Source organism: Stegodyphus dumicola, chromosome 1, assembly GCF_044657685.1.
Source record: "Stegodyphus dumicola isolate Sdum_Otavi_A_Nest chromosome 1, ASM4465768v1".
In the NCBI taxonomy this organism is placed as follows: domain Eukaryota; kingdom Metazoa; phylum Arthropoda; class Arachnida; order Araneae; family Eresidae; genus Stegodyphus; species Stegodyphus dumicola.
The window spans coordinates 110,378,663-110,400,104 of record NC_140768.1 but is presented as its reverse complement, the minus strand read 5'-3'; the positions used below and the strand labels follow the sequence as shown (position 1 = coordinate 110,400,104).

The following is a 21,442-nucleotide window of genomic DNA, read 5'->3' as shown; positions in this document are numbered from 1 at the left end:
GGAGCTCCCTACTTCGTCAGAAATCGCAGTCTGCACTCAGATTTAAACTTAGAACAAATTCAAGAATTTATTAAACGCATCAATGAAAAATTCTTCATCAGAGCGATTAGCTACAACCCGGCTAATTTCGCGAATATCTTACGTTACGTTATACTTGATGAAGATAAACTTCTTTGCCCTTTCGCCACTCACTTGTTACAGTCTACCTAAACTGACCAATGAGAGCTCAGCTTACACACTGAGTAGTGTGTAAACTCACCACCTTTCCGACTCTACAAACCTCTTCATGTGTTCCGACCAGCTTTCCCCACCTCTCTGTCCTTCTGCAGCTGCCCCAGACATGGCTTGCTGATCACCGAAGTTCAGGGCTTCATTTCTCTATTACATTTACAAGGCTATCTCAACTGGAGAAGTTTCATTTTTGGACTTTCACATATGTCAGGTCTCTAAAGGGATTCATTCAGGAATCTGGAAACAGCAGGAGTAGTGCATCTCCCGCTACATGCCAGAATAACCAACCAAAGTATCAAAGTATTACGTAAAAGAAAATTACAGAAACACTAGCAAAAAGTTTCTGCATAATCTCATATTTCAGTGAAAACGGAATTCCCTTAGCTCATACAGACTTGCACTTAAAATCATCAAGTTTGAGTATCGTATGAAATTTCAGACAGCTATACTGTAAACGACAAATTCTCAAACTTTTTACATTTTGTACCACATACATCAGAATAAAATATATATATAACATCATGCATCAATATATGTATCAAAAGGGGCCCATTTTTACACTCTTTTTGAACATCTATTTAAAGCTTTTGTGTAAAAATTGTACCATAAAAAAGAATGTAATATACCATTAGTGGTACATGTATCATAGTTTGACAGCCCTACTATAAACAATAAAGAACCCTCTAAACATTAAATGGTATGCATTGGTTGAGCCTAAGATAAGCCGTTGTAAAGAGGCAATATGCTCTCTTTGGTCAACTCACTAGGCCCAAGATAACATGGAATTCGGTACTACACCAGTGTTGTCAGATCGTGCGATTTTTTGCAAAGTTGCAATTTTTGACAAATTTGTGCTGCCAAAGTTTTAGTACTTGCGATTTTGCGAAATTTTTGGGATATCCATCATTTTCTTATGCTACTTTTTGAGACTTCAAAGATTTTTTTTAATATATCGTAAAATGCTTTTATGTTAAAATAATTTATATTAAAAAATATTTAGGATTAAATAGAAGTTGACATGTGGCAATCTGATTTACAAGTGGGCTTTCCTTTACATGGCTGCGCAGCCTGATGCCAATATAACGAGAAAGGGGTAAGAGAAGTGAAAAAAGTAGAAAAGAAAGAATAAAAAATGCTTCGGGACCTCTCACCACCCTCTCTCGTCCCCCGTGCATTTTGTCTTCAAGTCAGTTCACCCCCCCCAGTTCCATTGTGAAAATGAATAGAATCAAAGAACTTGCAGCTTAAGCGTTATATATGGATACCCAAACAGAGAAAGATATAAAATTCATACTCCTGATTATAACATTGCTAAGAACTAAGAAATGGAAACGACTTAAAAATCAAAGCATTTTTCTAAATAAAAAAACAAATAAATTTAACAGTAAAAGAACAAGGCTTTATTAAGTAAACAGAATCTGAAACAGATTCACCACACAGAACGGAAAACTCGCTGAAAAGCATTCCTCAATTAAAAGGTTCACAAGAAAAAAAAAATTAACTGCCAACTCAAAACATTCAGTGCAAAATCGATGACAGTCTAAACATGAGGAATCTTTTAAGAATGGATATCCGCAAACTAATTTTAAAATAGAAACCTAAATTAAATGTGAATTAATTAAAAAAGAAATGGATATTTAAACAACTGAAAATGAGCAATATCATTTTAAAATTTTCGTTAAAGCTAAGATACGTAATTAAAAAGACTGACAATCCAATGCAGTCTATAACTTACAGAACCAATAGACGGTCAATTTGTGATTCATGCGAGCATGCGTAGCTATGACGTCAAAAATAACGTGATCTCTGATGTTATTTGCGATTTTTGTGCGAGACCTTTTTTCAAATAGGTTAGAATAGAAGGTCAAGGTCTAACTTTTTTGACTTTTTTAGTCCTCTTTTGCTTTTGCTACTTTAGTTGAAAAATTTCTGGAAACCCTGTACTACACGAAAAGTATCCTGAAAAATTACCGTTATTTAGGATATGATTTGCTAAATTTCGTAGTATCCTATAAAACCTATATTTCATCACATGTCATATACTTTCTTTTCTTTTTCTTATTTTTTGATAAGTAGTGTGCCTACAGCGACGTACTGAAAGGTACACGGATCGCCCCAGGCCTCTGATGAAGGGCAAGCCTTCGAAGAACTTCGAAGTTTTTAAGTATATGTACCTCTATGTAGGAATACGAAAAGGGTTCTGTTTTGTATAAATGCGCGGTGTTTATGTTACAAGCGCTGATGCTGTAATTTTATAAGGCACGAACAGTTTTCCAACCCTCTAGTCATGCGCCCATCCTCATGCGGCTGTCCAGAAGGTAGCTACGATTCTATATGCAGAAAGTGAGTAGGTAAGCGTGTGTCAAAATACTGTTATAAACTCAAAAGATTTAATAATTTTTCCCCCTTGATTTATGGGAAATTGCAATATCCGGCAGTACCATCTTTGAGGGTGCACGGAAAATGCCCCCCCCACCCCCAGAGGCAAAGCCTCAACCCTCAAAATAATCGAGTTACCCATTCAACTTCTCAAAACACCCCCACAGAATGACAGAAAAAATGTCGTCGTGAGTTGGAGGATTAGTCCTGTAAAATGCAGTATAATTTAATTTTAATGCAAAGATAGTACGATGCATTCTATAATCTTCTTGCGTCTTCGGGAATTTTCAAGAACGGAAGTTTCTCGAAAATTCGTGGGAGATCTCTTGCATTTGGCAGGGTATATAAGGCCGAGCTGCTTTGCTGCAGTGATTAGATTAGTTCAGTAAAGAGACTGAATGCAACAAGATAGTTCAGTAACGAGATTTGGATTTTCAGTCCAGCGAAAGTTTTAGTTCTCTGTGCATTGAATTAATAAAGATGTAAATTAGTTTATATATATTATTTTATATAGTTATTAGTTTATATAGACCTCCGGGATCGAATCCTGGAGAAGGTATGAATGTAATTTGCCCGTCCCCTCACAGGAGACAGCGGTGGCCCACCTATTAGACGCCCTCATAATAAAGTGAGCCCCACGTTCGGCCTTAGCAGAGGCCAACATCTATAGACAGCTTGGGCCCGCCATTAGGGAAAAAAATTACTTCAGTTAAAAAATAAATTCTATAAGATTTTGAACCTATCAACAGAATCTTTAATCAAAATGTTTTGTTATCGTATACTAAAATGCAGAACTTTGGCAATTCGAAAACAATATCCGAATTATAGCATTAATCGCGATCACATTAAACGACGTATAGTGTACCCGCATCATATCACCTTACTAATATGCCAATATACTCATGCCTTCATAGAATGAAATTTCCAATTCAATACAGTTAATGAAATTTAGAAATATACTGGTTTACAGGTCTCTGAAATAAAATGCAAATAACAATAACACATACATGAATTGTCAGTCAATAAGCAAGATACAGCAGTAACCAGCTTTTGAACGACTCACTCGCACTTACCAAGATTGGCAACTGTCTGTGACTTTGGGATCTGTAATTCTATCTCCTTCGTTGTAAAGCACTCCATTTATTTCCATACAAGGTGCAACGCAATCCACTTGAGGGACACATTTATACTCTCTCCCATTATTGTATATTTGTCCTTCAGGGCAAGGTTTGGGATTGCAACCTTCCACGCAGAAATCAAAAGTACAGGCTTCTTTAATTTTGCCGTAGATAAGTTCGTTTTCACATGTCATCTTCGGGCACGACGGAATGCAACTTTCGTAAGTCGCACATTCTTCACACTGAATGGCTAGGTAAGAGTTAAAGAGAGAAATACATTAGAGCTTAGTAAGCCGATCCAACAATTTAAGGATACTGTTTATGAATTACTAATAGTTTGTAGTTTGATACATAAAATAATAGCAATAAAAAATTCTATGGTGAACTGTACTGTAATCATGTTTTTTTATATTTCACAAACTATGTAATTACATCCTTTTTGATGGGGCAAAATGCATTCTTTTTATGTGCAAAATTATACTTTAACATATATCACACATTTTTGGAAAGATTTCCATAAAGAATTAAATAAAGCAAATGTTTTTGAAAAAATTCTGGCAACAGTTTATTATTTGAAATGAAAAATATCGTCTCTTACTTTTAAAATGATTTGTTTTTCAAAATGCCGCATGGAAACCAGTTGTAGATTCAAGGATATGTTTCGCGATTTTCGAAGAAAAATATTCTTATTCGATAATTCAAAACCTTTGCGAAATGCATTGTATTAAAATTTCTAAATGCACAGTAAGATATTATGAATTGAAAAGGGGAAAAAACCGTCGTTGGTAATAAGAGAAAATCTCCTGAGGTAAAATCAGTTGCAAAGTTTTTACATCTGTGGCAACAATAAATAAAGCAATAAACCAAATGCATACAACTTAAAAAAGCTAAAAAAATAAATGTTGTCGAGGCACGTGGCTCAACGCAAAACAAATTGTATAACCCCGTATGAAAACCTTTTAGCAGGAGATAAGTGAAAACATGCTGTGACTCTCGTTGACGCATGAATTTACCTAAATAACTGCAACAAAAAAAGGTCTGTTTAATTACAGAAAAGGAAGAGAAAAAAAACTAGAATCCTGGTGCCGCCAAAGTTTTCCCTATGTGTAAAGTGTATACGAGCCAGTTTCCCTTAGAAAGTCCTCCACGAAGGCATCCCTCCCCTTAGGCAGATAGGCCTAGTGTGCTTTGCCGTAATTAAATAAACCAAACCAAACCGCCAGAGCAAAGAAAGTTTCAGTAAGGGACTTTGTCGCAGGATTCCTTTTCAATGAGGAACTAAAAATAAGAAGAGTGGGAAAAGTATTATAATCAACTCAGCGCACTATGAAGAGAAAGTTTTAAGTCTGATATTTACAGAAGACATTCCATTTCTTTAACCCAATGACTTTCAAAGAGTCAAACGTCATCAAGATAAAGCAACAAGTCATAATTCGAAAGTACCACTGCATTCCTTGATAAAATTAAGACTGCTTAAAGTATTGCATATATATTTTTATAAAGTCATCTGATGTTTCACGTATGGACTATTGTGCCTTTGGTCATTTGAAAACAGTTCTAAGCTCGAACTTATCACGGTGAATGGACTCTGAAAAGCAGTGGAAGAAAAATGGAAATCAATAACCCTGTAAATTTTACGAAAAGCCCTTCTCATATGGAAATCACAATGCATACTGAAATCCAGAAGAAATGGCTATCAAATCGAACTCTTAAAAATGATTTTTATATGATATTAAACATTTATTAAATAGCCCCATAATCGTTCTAAAAGTGTGTTAACGCCCTCTGCAATTCACATTTGGTGTTTCAGAGTTTACTAAGTTCTTTAGAAATGCTAGATATGAAAGAAGGAGAAGATATTTCTGTTGTAAATGAAGTGCTTTACAGCAGAAGATATGAAATAAGGAGAAATCAAAGAATTAATGAAGAATGATAAATGAACAACTGGATGATCTGATAAGCTTTTTTAAATTCATGTGATTTGATCATTAGTTTTAGCTCATTCTAATAGTTTCTGAGAAGATATTTTAAAATTTTTAGCAATTGAATGTTACACCAGAAAGAGAAAGCCTTCAGCGTTTTTCAATGAATTCACTTTGTATCCATCTTCTCATCAAGAATATTCATCATTTCTTAATGTTCCGTTTTTCAAAAAATGGTCTATTCACAAAGATATCTCAACTATCTCAAAGCACTAGAACAATTAATTTCACATTGTTACATGGATTACAAGAGTATTTTAACATTTAATTATAGCCAAATTTTTAGTCTACAGTAAACCCTTGCTGAATGCGAGTTTTCGGAGCACGATTTATCTTATGTGTCTTCATTTAGTTTGCCCATTTCGAGAGTTTCAGTTGTAAGCGGCGTGCAGCGCAGCGTCGGTTGCATTGCGATAGTTCTCTTTAATGATTGGTTTGAAAATTCATTCATTAAAGAAGTTAAACATTATTTATAGTAGCAAAACCTGAACATTAAAATTCTCCTAATTCTCGATAATGCTCCAGGACACGGTACTGAAAATTTCATAACATAGCATCCAAATGTATTATTTTATTCCTTCCACCGAACAACACTTCCTGAATTCAACCAATGGATCAAGGAATCATAAAAATAGCCTATTATGTTTACATAGCTGCAAATAAAGCACTAGATAAAGGAGAGAACAACACATTAATGGCATTTTGGAAGCAATTCCAACGTTCATCGCATAGAAATGACTAACCTTTTGTGTTTTTATATGGTTATTAAACACCAATTTGTAAAGAATAAATTCTTTTAATAAATCAAAATATATATATAGCGTAAGAATGACATTAATCTCAGCAATGAGCAGAATGTGAAAACGAACTCGTAAAACAGATGGGAAGAGTTAATTTTTTTTATAGTCCCGCGGAGTCGGGCTTCTTAAGCGCATAAGCGCCAGAGAAATCAGGACGTGCCTTCAGCGTCGATGTTGAAGAAATGTTTGTGAAAACCTCACAGACTCGTGTGGGAAAAGGTGAATTTATCAACAATGAACACTTGCTGGCTCAGCGCTGACCAGAAATTATCAAACATTTTTTTAAATTTCCATTGATTGAAAAGGAAGGCAAAGAAACTATAGATATTGCGAGAGCAATATCTACGAAGGATTTTCAGATATGGAAGAAGGAGAATTAGTCACGGATGACGATGATGAAATGACAAATGAAGAACTGGGTGAATTTATAACTCCCAGCCGCCAACAGTGTAGAAAATAAAGAGCCTTTTGAAGTACAAGACGTTAAACTAATTGTAGATAAAGGCACAGGAACTGATTTTATAATGGAGATTGACCCAAATGAACGAAGAAGACACTTAATGAGAGGCATCGAAAAGCACTGTACCACGACACGTTTAATGAGTTACGTGAGATATTGTCCTAAGCAAAAATCACCAGTTATTTAAAAAAGTAATTGTAGCATGTACCTACTCATTAAGCAGCAATAGAAATGCTTTAAAGTAACATTTGTTTCATTTTCTCTTTTAATTATAATAACATTTAGGTTTGTATATTGTACATTTATTAATCTGAACTATACCTAGCCCCCCTTTTTTTTATCTCACAGAAAATTAACTTTCTGTTAACTTTCTACGGAACGCGATTTTGCCGCACACGCAGTGTGCGAATCAAGGAGTTTCCTCCTTCGCGTGAATTAACGTTAACTCTCGCGTTCGACAACGTTAATAGCAAACGTTAACAGTAACTGTATCAAAACTTCATTTTAGTAGTTTTGCTATCTTCATCTTGGAAGGTAAATTTGAAAAAAATTATCTTCTATATTTTTCTGTCAATAATCATCCACTGTTAGAAAGAATTAGTATTCAAATGTAATTTTACTTACGACAGAGTTCCTGCGATCTCCATTTGATGGGTACGCCTTCTGCGCTGCACTCGTGTGCGTAAGCTGCGATGGCTGTGCAGAGGCAATCACAGTCTCCTCCCATATCACAAGCACACGAATCAAAAACGCATCTGAAAAGAACGCAAAACAGGCTAAAAATTATGAAAAAATTAAATGAAAGAAATTATTCACTTTATTTCAGTTTACATCCTTTCAAAATTATGACCGAATACATAATTTGTTAGAATAAATAAACGTGTTTTCTTATTTATTAAAACAAAAAAAAATTGCTAGTGCTTTCTCAAAACTAATGCAAAAGCAAATTAAATTTTGCTTGAAACTGAAAAAATAATTTACGAAGCCCAGGGTAAATTTACTTGATATAGAAGCAAATTTTGCTCTTACTGCACATTATCCGTGAAATATTAGGCATCGTATTTCAAAAGAATTTATTATTCGTTATTATTTATTCGTTAAAAGCTCAACAAGTAAACATAGTTATCTTTGCCATCCCCCAACAAGTATTACGTATTTTATCGTTAATAGCTTTTGAAAAGGTCGCCAAACAGTGCAGTTTATTTCTAGTAATGGATCAGGGTGACGTCACAACACACAATAACAACTTTTCTTTGTTTTTATTTAATACTGATATTTAACCTAATAATATTACTGTATTAAACATGACAATTAATATGCGGATTAAAGAAGTTCCGTTGAATTTGGTTGCTATTTTAAATAAATTGTTGGCAAAACTGTATAATAAATACACATTTGTATTAAATTCCTTTTATATGTATATACTTGTATTAAATAACTTATATTGTGCACATATTGAATTAATTATAGTTTACAGTTGTTAATTTCATTTTCGTGCGTGCTTATAACATTTGTTGACAGACATCACTTTCTTAAGCCCGAATTGCGTCAACACTATTTTTTCTCGCCAACGCTTCTACAGAAGACAATTAGCGATTTTTCATTTTATCAGAAAAATCATACTGCCAAATAATACCTATAATCGTGCTATACAGCTACATTTAACACAAACGTTTGGTTATTTTATCTGGGTTTCAGCTGTCTTCAAGTTGAATTTAATGAGATTTCTTCTTGCTAAAGCAGCCATCGCAAAAGCTTTTTAGTGACATTTGAAATTTGCACGCTACTGGCTTTGCGGAAAATTTGCCAATTTTAGCAATTAAACGCTTTGGCAGTTTTGACAAGGAAGTAGATTTGATTTTTTTATTTAAATGTAATGTAGGAACTCAAAAACATTTCATCCTTTTAATTATAATTTTTAATAAAATGGCATCTATGAAAAAAATGTTTATAAATGACTTTATACTTATAAAGGAGGAATGAGAGTAATAAGTGAACATTAAAAAAAAAAATGTGTTGCCATGATAAAAATTATTCTTTTTTTTTTTTTTCAAAACAGCTAATAACGTATCATTAGTACTGAAACTGTATATAAGCAATTTATTTATATAAATGTGTTATGAATTTAATCGTCCGTGAATATCACACAGTATTATAATGTCATGAAATAAAATATTTCGATACAATTTTCTTCAATATTCACATTTTATTGAAACCAAAAAATTTTGATACAGAATTGAAAGAATACATGTTATCATGTACATAAAAATACACCCATTTTCGTATTCACAAACAAAAGTTCAAAGAAAGTACAGAAAAAGAAACATTTAACTACTAATTACTACATAACTATGTGACTTCGAGCACTGCCTTCATTTTTTTAGCTACAGTATGCAATAATGCGGCCTGACCAATAGGAATTCGTTCCAAAAGGATTTCGTTCAACTCCATCCATATCATAGGGGCTTTAAATGTCTCATCTATAGAACAAGGAACATTGTAATGGAAATGCCATATTTCAGCTTCACACCAGGCCTGATCTGTGTTGGTAGCCTCATCTAAGTAGCCTCTTTTTATCACTTCATAAGCCAGTGGATCATAACTTACATCTCCACTCGTACTTCTGCGTACTGCAGGGGTAACCGTTGAAGTACTAGCCACGGGTGTTTGGTTTGACTGCACTAGAGACGCGAAAAATTCTATCATATCACTTGAGGTCCTCCATAATTCTTCGCAGTGAAAGAGAGATTTAATTACCAAATAAATATTTTCGGTAGACACGTAACCACCAGGCAGAGTAACTTCGTGTTCAGAAACCACAATAACGACTTCTAAGTAATTGCGAAGAGACAAAACTTCTGTTGCTTTCCATCGCGTAATAATCACATATATATAGTGGTTAGGACCCCAACGCGGAAGACAGCCGCGCCCTCGCAAGCCAGTACGCCCCATGGGATTCATTGGCAACTCTTCTGAATCGAGATCATAAATGAAAGGCTCGCTTTGTTTTTCTAAAATCCAAGACTGGCGGTCTAAGTACACTCCACCAGGACTTACTGAAGACATATTCCACTTGAATACTGGCATTCGGAATTCTTCACCTTCGATTTCGCGTCTGAGTTGTATGTCTACATCTACATGATGTCGTAATTCCTTGGGAAAATCTTCTGAAGGCTTCGTGTACGCAATGGGGTCATAGGCAGTCCAAGCACATTGCCAAGGAACATGTTTATCGGATACTGGATAGCGCGAAATCTTCGTATGGGGGTAAGGAGAAATACGAGAAAATATCTGAGGAGTTCCTTTTGCTTGCAGTCGTTCGTTAGTGGATACTTGAAGCATGGCCCTTTCCAAATACTGGTGGGCGCTTTTTACCTGAATTTGTAAGTCAGTTAAATACCCTTGAAGATCTCTCATTGTGTGTCTTTGCTCATTGAGAGCATCCATGAGAGAATGCACTTTTTCCCTCCGCCATCTTGTTTTCTTTTCGTCTTCCTTGCTTTGCTGATTTCCTTGGTAATATTCCGAAGCTAGACTTTTCCAGTACAGAAAATCATACTTATTTAAAATTACCGTTTCATCGTGGTCTTTTCTCTCCACGCCAAATAACCAATCATAAATAAATTTAAAAATCATGATTATGTAGTTAATTGGACTTAAAGGCGGTGGGAAAACAAGACGATTGCTGAAATCTGTGACCAGTTCGTAACGTTGATATTTCCAAATGTAAGTCCCTTCTGCTTGTAACTTCATATGCGTATTACTAAAAAGTGCATACAGAAGGGTTAATAGTATTAATCTCAGTATCATTAGGTACTGAAGGCCAAAGAGATATGGCCACAGTCCAGGATTAGGGCAGTCAGGTTTCAGGTATCTACCTACTTTGCAAATATTTTCTGGTAAACCAATGAAAGACTGCATATTTGAATGTCTCACCAGTTTAATGCATTTGGGATCGGGTATTCCAAAATGATCGGCAGGAGTAAGGAAAAAAGATACCATAGCATTAAAGAATGTTCTTTTCGCAAGTTCCCAGTTAAGCGGGTAATCAGGATAAATTGTTGCATGTATAACAATACCATTGCTTATGATAACTAAGCCTGTTACTCTTATAAAACCCATGAAATCTACAAGGGTCATCCTTTTGACCCTATACAACATGGGACCTAATTCCGAGGATATTGGAAATGATAAAAAAATTAATCTGTAGTAACAATAAAGAAGAGCGATGCAAAGCATTACTTTTGCACTGTAAGGTGACATAAACTGGCGATGCCAAGTTATTCGACTCAACACATAAAATACTAAAAAGCAACTCATTATCAAAATTTCCGTATACTTATAAAACATTCTAACCCCAGAAAATTTCTGGCTTATGGAAAAAGCATTATACCCTAAATCTAAAATTATAATTCCTGTCCAAACACAAGTTATGAAATCAAGGTACAAACTTCCGCAAGCAGGCCAAATTACGGCAAGACTAAAACAAAAAAGATACAAGAAATAAAATATTTGAGATACCCAAAATTTTGCTATAGGAGCTGTCCACAAATAATATATTTTAGACCAAAACCAAAGATTTCTTTCTTTAGGCTTTTCGAAGGATATGTGTTTTGAAGTATCATGCTCAGAAAGTTTTGAGATTTTATCCCCGTCAGCTGAAAAGAGGCTTTGACTAGAAGATGAAATCTCATTTTTCAAGGAATTCTCTGATGCGTCACTTACATTAAATCGTATCCATAAGTACATTGGAAAAACTAAGAATGTAGATAAAACTATTTTGAGCCACTGCGGTATAGTTAAATCTCCATAAGGTAAGTCTCGGATTTTTATTTTCCCCATGAATAAATTATCCAGGTATTTTTGACAGCATGCGTGAGCCAAAAATCTACGATTCTTCGCATATGCTGCAATCTCGACAACTGATTTATAAGACCACACGCGATTTCTTTCACATAATAAATCTACCGCTCTAGCGGGAATCCTGTCATAGCATTTATCCATCAAACTAGTAGCCATCTGACTAAACTCTTTAGATTGCTTTTCCATTTCATTCTTCAAACTGAGGTCAGATACATATCCTTGTAATTTCTTAAGAATAACAGAACATATCAGAGATAAATGAACCGGCTGTTCGGAATACATCCATAATGCTTTTACGAGATTGACGCGATAAGAAAGTATACCCCATAATGCAAGCACTGCAGCTGCTTTCCTTTCAGCTTCTTCAGGCGTTCTGTCATCATAAATTTCTCGATAATTCCAGTCTAATTCATATGTATTAATTAAGGATGGCACACCTGTTAATTCCTCGAGCAAGATAATCAATTTACTATCCACAAAATTTCGTGAAATCTCTACAGTCGATCCAAAGCCCAGAACGCTCTCCCAAACAATAGTTCTGAAAAATTCCTTGTTTAATGAATTTTGAAACAGCTCCAGCAAAGTACTGCTATCCAAAAATGAGCGTATCAGAAAGCCTTGGTTCAAAAAAAGCGCAACAAATTGCTCTCTCTGTGGTTTGATTAGTGCCCTGAAGAAAGTTTCGTTGTCAATTTGAAATTTGCTGGATGGATCCCTTGCAAAAACTTCGGTCATCGCCACGTCAGGGCTGTTCCAATCCATTGCAAGAAACAGGTCTTTCTTCAACTGTTTAGCATCTTTAATATTGTACGAAGTCTGAGATTTGAATAAAGCTGTGAGTAAGTGGCAAGGTAGATGCGAAGATTCATATTGTATATCTCGAAGACTTAATATGGTTAAGAAACCTTGATCATGTTGTTTCGAATATCGAATGCAGTCAAATATCTTCTGGCAGAGAGTTCTTTCCGATATTTTATATTCGTATAAATTTGGGTAAATACGATTAATTTTGTCGATTATCTGAGGTTTTAGAACAACTTCGTGGTACTCAGCCATATTAGTTCCCTCAGGGCGACATGTTACTTGATAATAAGCAAATGCCAACAAATCGGCCAATCCGCCGCTACCTTTGATGACAATGAGGGGTAGGCCATGTTTGAGATATCCTAAAATTAAATCAATCTCGGTGACTTTTCCATGCACAAGTAAGGCCATGACAGGAATTTCACTTACTCTGACTGTAAAACGATGTGGTTTTACAACAGCTTCTGTTTTTCGTTTGATACGCACATATTCTCTAAGATGGTTAGCAAAATTCAAAATGAAATGAGATAAACCATTCTTCCTTTCTGTTTGATCTCTGACAAAAATGAAATAATCGTGTGGTCTATTTATATCGTGCTTTACTATAACATTTGAATTTAAAGACTCACCGTTGATTTGCTGTTCTCCAAATTTGTCAGAAAAGTATAAATCCTCCTGTCGGCAGATACCAATCAATGCTGTTTCAGGAAAAGAAGAAATGTGTATTTTATGAGTACTACTTAACAGGCACTTCCTACGCAAAATTTCGCTATCAAATGCAGAACCAATTTCGCTACTCAAACCACGATTCAGTCCATCTGTACACAGCCACATTTCTGTGGTATTAAGAGCATGCATAATACCTTTAACTAATTTATGATTCAGTTTACGTTGATGCTCTGAAGGTGAAGTAATCCAACTGGAAATAGCAAATAGCACAATTCTCGGCAGAGGAAGCTTCCATTCATCTAAAAGTTTCGAAAAAATGTCACGCATGTTGACAATGTAAGGTGTTAACATGAATGGTATATGCCTCGTATCTGCAGTATGTTCATCGAAGTACAGACTACCAGAACGAATAATTTCCTCGAGTTGCTTTTCAGAGTCGTCAGAAGAAACATTTTCAATTATTTCTGCTGCCTTTTGAAATGGACAGGTACCATATTCAACACTGACATCGAGTTTCTGCATGTTTAAACGCCTTCGAGTTTACTTACAAGTATTTCTTTAACTCTGGAAACCTTTCAGCTTATAATCTGTAAAAGATACACAGAGACTTTTCCTACATTTCTGCAAAAGCAGAAACTTTCAAGATTTAAACATCAAATCTCCTTTCTCAGGCTATAATTGTAATTCGAAAACAAGATTTGAAAAAATTAAGCGACACTTCTGTAAAAGTATGAAAGTATAATTTCTATAGAAACGATTATATCGACATGTTGCCAGAAGTCAACAAATATTTAACAAACATTTTTATAATACAAGTACTGTGGCTTGATGAAAGCTCAGGATGCACGTGTAAAAATTTTATAAGAGCGAATCCGATTTTCTTGCAGTGATAATAATGATATGTAGTGCTTTAATTTATTACTACTGTCTACATGCTCATAAGTTATAAAAATTAATTATTAACATACTGCTCGTCGAAAAATCAATGGATAGTAATTTTAGCAAAAGTAATTTCTTATCAGGTATAATGTCTGTTAGATACGTATTTGAACTGCAAAGATTTAGAACAAGAAAATACCGTAGCGCGATCTTCCAAATAAAAACGTTCTGAGAACTCAGGTTCTTTTAAGAAACTTACGAACAACACTTTTTAAAGCCCACCAGCGGCCGAGCGGTAAAAGCCGCTGAACACTGGTAGTTCGGCTCGGGGCTCGAATCCCGGCGAACGGGCTGGCTGGATGGGCGTTTTCGTGGGTTTCCCCCATGTGTAACGCAAATACGAGTTAAGCCAGTTTCCTTTAAAAAGACCTCCACGGGGCATACCTCCCTCTCCCTGCCCCGTGGAGGTCCCTAAGGGCGGAGCACGTAATAAGTAAAAAACACTTTTAAACACATTACAAACAACGCTTTTTAAACGCATTTTTATTCCTTTCTTTTTTTTTGGGGGGGGGTCCTGTTTTCTGTAACACTTTCCATTGAACTTTGTTCTGACAAGAACAGGGAATTCTAAAATATCTGTCAAAAATGTAGAGGAGACCGAAATAAGTGTGTGATTGTTGTGGTGTGTGTGATTATGGCAAAGCCTCGAAGGCTATCTGCCTAAGAGGAGGGATGCCTTCATGGATGACTTTCTAAGGGAAACTAACTCGTATACACGTTATACACGGGGAAAACCACGAAAACACCCATGCAGCCAGCCCGTTCGCGGGATTCGAACCTCGGACCGAACTACCATTGTTCAGCGACTTTACCGCTCGGTCGCTGGTGGGCCTGAAGACCGAAAGAAACAGAATCTGTAATGAAATGGGTATGGAAGGTAAGAATAACAAAGAATTAAAAAAGACAGGTAAAGCCAAAAGAAACAAACATTTTAACGATTCAGCGTTTTGTTCAAATGTGCGATGACCAATAAAAGATTCACAGCGTAGACACAATGCGTTGGCGTACATTAACAATGATCTCAGTTACTTGATACTAGATATTGATGGAATTCAAAGGAATTTTCGTAGATCATGACCTTAATATGCCCCTCTAAAAGATGAAATCCATGAATTTGAGATCTGGTAATAGTGGCAAAGGAATAGGTCCCTTTTGTCCGATCCGGTGGGGTCTGTAAGTAACATCGAAGTAATTTCTGACGTTACGCCTGAAGTGAGCTGCCACTCCATCGTAACTGAACCACATTTATGTGAAAATAACTGGAAGAACATCAGAAATCCTTACAGGAAGGTTATAAGGTATTTCTTCCACCTTTCTAGCGTGCCTTCGTGGTGTAGTAGTTCTGCACGCCAGGCCGGAATCCAGAGGTCCGCGGTTCGATTCCCCACGAAGGCGATTGCTAATTTTTCATCTTGCCTACTTCCAAAAAATCCTAATGTCTCTACAAGGTGTTGTACGTGCAACCGTTCAAATTACTAGGTAAGATGCACGGTTTTAAATAGTTGTATACGGTGCGAACCGAAACACAAATACCAGAATCATTCCTGGTAGCCCTATGATCTCGTGCCATGCAGATAATTGTGGGCCTAAAGATGAAAACTGTGGGTTTTAAACATACGCGAACGTAGAAACGAACTCTCATAAGTGAATAAGACATACGAAAATTGGTTGCAACCTGTTGCAGGTACCAGCGGGCAAAAATAACATGCAGAGGATTATCATCAGGTTTCTGTGTCTGCACTCTCTGAAAATAATATGTAAGTATTTCTTTCTCATATAAGTCTTTCAAACTGTTAATTGCCTCACATTCAACGCCACGTCCAACAGCTCACGTGCTTGTAGCAAATTTATTCTGAAATATATGTATTACAGATTCTTCCATTGAAGCAGTCCTGAGCTATCTTAACTTGTAATGGAATATATATGCCGAAATGGTGCATTGAGTCATTCACGGCGCTGTTCAACGATAGTTAAAAGCGTTCTGCTAACGTAAACCATCATTGCCCGTGCAAATTTATAACAGTATGTATAGCGTTTCTATCTCTTGGCTGTCAAAATCCGGAAGAAGAAAAAAAAGTTTTTTTTCAGTCGGAACTGAAAAACGCTCCGCCTCCTTAATCTCGTTTAAAAGTATTTTTTGAGCTGCAGGAGCAAGCACCATCTCGCAAATAATTTTTGCGTTCATTTGTTCTACCACAAGAAATTGTTTATAGTTATAGACCTTACTCCACTCACAGAGGTTACCCCACATTCGTGTATTTTATACCCCCAGAGTCGAGACCGTTAGATTAAACCATCGGAGGTTCCTGATAGCATATTTAAATAGGCATGGTCCAAATACAGATGAGTTTCTGTTCAATAGTCTAACTTCGGAAAACCTAATAACTCGCAGTAAACACATAAAATAATGTCTTACCGTTCATAATAAGGATCAAGTTTGACCGCAGAGTGACAAGGAGCAAATACATCGGATTTCAAAATTCCACACTTTTGCTGTGCCCAGCCCTGTCGCTGCGGATGTACAGAACACATGTCCTCAACCGTCTGAGGCAGAGGACAAAATTCATGGATTTTCCAGCTGTCGGCAAATATGGAGGCTCTTGCTTCTGGAATACCACCAGAGGGCGTTAAAAAATCGTCCGTTTGGTCATCATTGAAGTTCCCGCATACTCCTTTTACCTGTAGAGAAGAAGAAAGAAATTTTCTGATTTTAGAACATTCTCTCTTATACATACATAAATAAAATAATACTAGGTTGTAGTTTTTAGAGTCGAGAAAGATGAAAACTTGTGTAGAGGCGTTGAAAGGGCAGAACAATTTTTTAAGAATCTCTTAACAAAAATCAAACGGCGATTAGAAGTTACTGGTTAAGTTGTTAAAATATTCAAATACAATTAAGTTCGCGCTCTGCTTTAACTATAAAATAGTTTTAAAACGAAATTTAATCGTAAGAAGCAACTATATGGCTCTCTATGTATTTTGATAACATATTAATTCGTATTTCTATTCAAATACGTGTGTATTCCTATTTAAATAGGTGTGTTTCACTTTGTGAAAGAATCGTAGGAAAAACAACAAAGCAGCAGTTTTTTAGTTCAGAAACCATTTTTAATTTGCCTATCCTTGTTGAAGGTGACATTAAAAAGCAAAATTTACTGCTTACTAATTTTCTCTTACGATAGCAAACAGATTATTAACAGAATACAGTAGGCGCCGCTTAATGTGATCACGTTTCTCCACGGCTAGCTTATAACATCCAACAACAAGGAAAAAATATCCTTTTTCAGAATGGCAGTAGAAGTTGATTGTAAATATAAAATGCAATTTAAAAAAAAAAAAAAAAAAAAAAAAAAAAAATTTTTTTGAAAATATCTCCATTTTTTAGATTATTTGACCTTTATGATTTTAAAATTTCATCATCTAAAAATGAATCGGATATTTAGTTCTACAATTTTTGCAGATTATAAAACAAACTCTTCGCCCTCTTTTAAAAACAAGAATGATGAAAAAAGAAATCATTGAGCGATTTTCTGCATTTAAAACCAAAAATGTATTGCAGATAAGGGGAAAAATTGCTTTTGAGTTTCCTGTCTTGGCGCATTTAATGAAGAACTGACGATATTCATTTTTTATGAGCTTTTTTATTGATAACGTGTAATTGAGACGAAAAAAAAAACAGAAAATTAAACACAATTAAACAAAGATTTTTATACATTAAGTGTTTATTTCAAATTTATATGATAAAGAATACACGAAAAGGAGAAAAATAATTTTTCATATCGTTTAATGCGTATAACAGATTAAATAATTATATTTGCAGATTTCATCTACAATTTTATATTGCGAATAATAAAAGAATTTTAACTTCACCTTCAGATTTTCTAATTTCTCTTACCCTGTTTCTCCATTTTGGATCTGCATTAATATAGAGTCGTGTACCTCTGTCCCATTGCAGAGATATTCCAACATCGCTGAACACCAAAACGAATAATCCAGCGTCCATTACGACGAATCTGGAATTGTACGACACTTTTGGCAAAGGATCATCTCGACTAAGAGTCAATTTCTCGTATTCACCTGAAAAAACAAAGAAAACCGAACAATTATACTGTTCCAGAGTACGCATTTTATGGCGTTAGAAATAAGGAAGACATTTAGTTCATGTCTCATGTTTGTTTGGTGGTGTCATTTGTAGGTCATGAAACAATTATTTTTAGAAATTACGCTTTTTAGTTGCAATTGTAGTAGTCAGATGGCGCCATGAGAAGACTGCTGTTAGTGATCACTGTTACCGAAAGGGTTAAAACATGTATCCTCGAGGGTCATAGGTCCAACATCTGAGTCAAGAAAAGATCTTTAACATGAGCGAGAGTGAATACTTATGCCATTCATGCAGAGCCGGATTTAGACTTAAGAGACCGGATTTAGAGGCCATAAGCTATTTGAGATATGGGGCCCTTTATAAGTCTGTTATACTATATTTTAAATTTTTTGGGGGCCCCCAAGAAAGTAGGGGCCCTAAGCTATAGCTTGTACGTAAATCCTACACTGTGTAGCGTATACGTAAGTCTTACACTGCATTCACGGCAAGAGATGCCGCTGCAGAAACATTTCATTAAAAGTGCTTGAAGAGCCACATAGATTACTCGTTTCAGAGAAAAGTAGAATCTCTCTTAACCGGCAGCAACGGAAATTTACCAGTTCCGGATAACTCAATATACAACGTGATTATAATTAAAAATTCCACATTCAAAAGTCGGTTAAAAAAAAGAACCACTGATCAGAATGTCCTGAAATTTGACCTAAATATATGGGAAGTAATGGGAATATGTATGGTGACAGGGAAAATAAAAGTTAAGCTGTATTCATACGCTAATTACGTGCTAATAATAATAATATACTAATTGCGTGGCGTACGTGGCATGCGTACATTGTACTTATAATGTTACCATTAAAATACCGAAATCTGGAGAATGTAGACATTCTTCAGTGAATGTCAACATTTACATAGTTGCTTGGTGTATGTCCGAAATATTTGCTAAATATTGTTATTTCTTACTTTACAAGCAAATGTCGACATTCGCCATGCACTGATGGTGAATGTTAAATAAAAATATTTTTGTTACTTTTTACATCATCCTTTATTATTAAAGCATATTTTGATCTGTGTCAAAATAGGAGAAAGTAAGAGCTCATGTAAATAAATTGTTGAACTTAAAAAGAACAGTACATTCTAAATGAGAAAAGAAAATAACGTCAATAATTAATTTACACAGTTATGTGGCTAACGTTATACAATCTTATTTATTGCAATTTCAGACTGTTATGACACCTTCAATTGCACAACAGTCACAACTCCTTTCTGTCTGTCTTCTCGGCATCTCGTTTCGGCCTGTGCTAAAGCATCTGTGCTCTTCGACTTAAACCGATGATTATATGAATGTATAAAAATATAACCAAACATTCGGTCTATCACTGACGTAATTTGGTATGTGTTGACATTCATCAGAGAATGTCGATATTCTCCAGTTGTTTTTTTTTTCCTTTGAGAACATACAGACTCCCCGTGCACCACATATGTACAACACGGGGCTTACAGAAGTAAGTTAACTAGAACATTAAAGGTTACATGTATAAATAAACATTAAAAATTACATTCATAAATAAAGCGAACAAAAGCAGAGAACAGCAGTCTGGACTTCACGAAAACAGATAAGTTCACTGGCCAAGTCACTCCGAACATTTTCAAATCGTTCTGTAAGCATAATCTAGGGCCATCAAATGTAGGGCACGAAAAATCAAATGTTCCACATCCTGAGGAACTCTTTTTGAACATTCACATAAATTGTTTGATCGTAGATTAAAACGAAACAGATAACTTGCAAATTTACCGTGACCAGATAAAAACTGAGACACTTTAAAATTTAACGAGAGGAAAGACTCGGAATTCAGTCTATGGTAAATAGAAGGAAGGAACTTTTTGGTGACGTCAGCATTACAATATGAAATGTATTCCTCATTCCACATAGCTAAAAGCTTTTTATAATGAAAGGACTTCCAATAACTCTTTGGAATGCTAATGTTGATATCAATGGGTAAATTTAAGGCATCTTTAGCTAAGAAATCAGCTCTTTCATTTCCGTAGAAACCATGATGAGCACGCACATAAGCAAAGCAGATATCAATACCTCTAATTCTAAGTGAACTAACAGTTACTAGGGTTTCGATAACTAATTTATCGCAGCTGGTAATACTGTTCAAAAGTTGAAGAGAAGAAAGAGAATCAGAACAAATAAGGTACTTTGAGGATGTTGTCCCATGATCCTGGATCCATTTGACGGCAAGATAAATGCACAGAAGTTCTGCTTGAAAAACTGTACATTCATTCCGTATACGGTGTCTAAGAAAACAAATCTCGGAATGGCCTTCAAAAAGAACAAATGCAAGGCCAACCTTGTTGTTCATCTTGCTGCCATCTGTAAAGAAAACCGTATGAACGTTGGCAACATCTGTGGGAGACAGAAACCACCGGCAGAAGAGTTTACAGATTTTTTCCAAAAGTCTGCCGGCTTCTAAAATCTGGCTCGTCTCACTTCACTCAGTATCTAACAGGACATGGTCCCTTCATGACTTACCTGCATCGCTTCAGACGACGCGAAAACGAGCATTGCTCATGCGGGATGGTAGGAGATCCGGACCACTATCTGTTCGCTTGCAGAGAGACCGCTAAATATCATCTTAGGCAACCAGTAGCAAACCACATACATGCATGGGCCGAAGCTACTTCAAAAAATCGCAATGCATTGAAACGCATATGCGATTGCATAAACATTGCACGCATACTCTCAGACAGGCTGGAGTAATTCTCAGCCACCATCCTCGTCACCAGCACAGCCCCTGTATGCTCTGTACCTGTAGCGAACTAATTTTATCTTAAGTTAGCTTATTCGGCTTTTCTTATTCCCTGTATATATTTATCTTCTTGAACTGTAAACCTTGAATTATGAACCTTGAACTATGTATTTTGCCTTATTTTATGTATTGTTTCCACTGTTTTGCCTTTTTTTTATTTTATGCATTGTTTTACTTTCTAGTATTTTACTTCTTATTACTTTTAGTATTTGTAACCACCTATCCATTACTCTGTAAATATGTAACTGGAATTATTCTTCACGCCCGCAATGCACCCTTCTTCCA

At 35.6% G+C, this 21,442-nt stretch overlaps 2 protein-coding genes across 3 annotated transcripts in view; both read right to left on the bottom strand.

Annotated features, from left to right (window-relative positions):
• LOC118192014 (hemocytin-like) overlaps nt 1-21,442 on the bottom strand; it is a 342,722-nt gene that overhangs the window by 212,443 nt on the left and 108,837 nt on the right. For both annotated transcript variants that reach the window (XM_085819309.1, XM_085819312.1), the window contains exons 22-25: nt 18,141-18,322; nt 16,662-16,924; nt 7,595-7,725; nt 3,684-3,978 (exon numbers count right to left, since the gene is read on the bottom strand). In XM_085819309.1, the coding sequence (XP_085675435.1) occupies nt 3,684-3,978; nt 7,595-7,725; nt 16,662-16,924; nt 18,141-18,322 (871 nt within the window). The remainder of the gene's footprint in view (nt 1-3,683; nt 3,979-7,594; nt 7,726-16,661; nt 16,925-18,140; nt 18,323-21,442) is intronic.
• Nucleotides 9,164-14,182, bottom strand: LOC118192015 (protein ced-11-like). Its single transcript, XM_035362894.2, has one exon. It carries the CDS (start codon nt 13,826-13,828, stop codon nt 9,320-9,322), a length of 4,509 nt encoding a protein of 1,502 aa, XP_035218785.1. The 5' UTR covers nt 13,829-14,182; the 3' UTR covers nt 9,164-9,319.

Bases quoted from the DNA above. Each gene is read 5' to 3' on its own strand.
- LOC118192015 (XM_035362894.2), bottom strand. From the start codon at position 13,828: ATGCAGAAACTCGATGTCAGTGTTGAATATGGTACCTGTCCATTTCAA.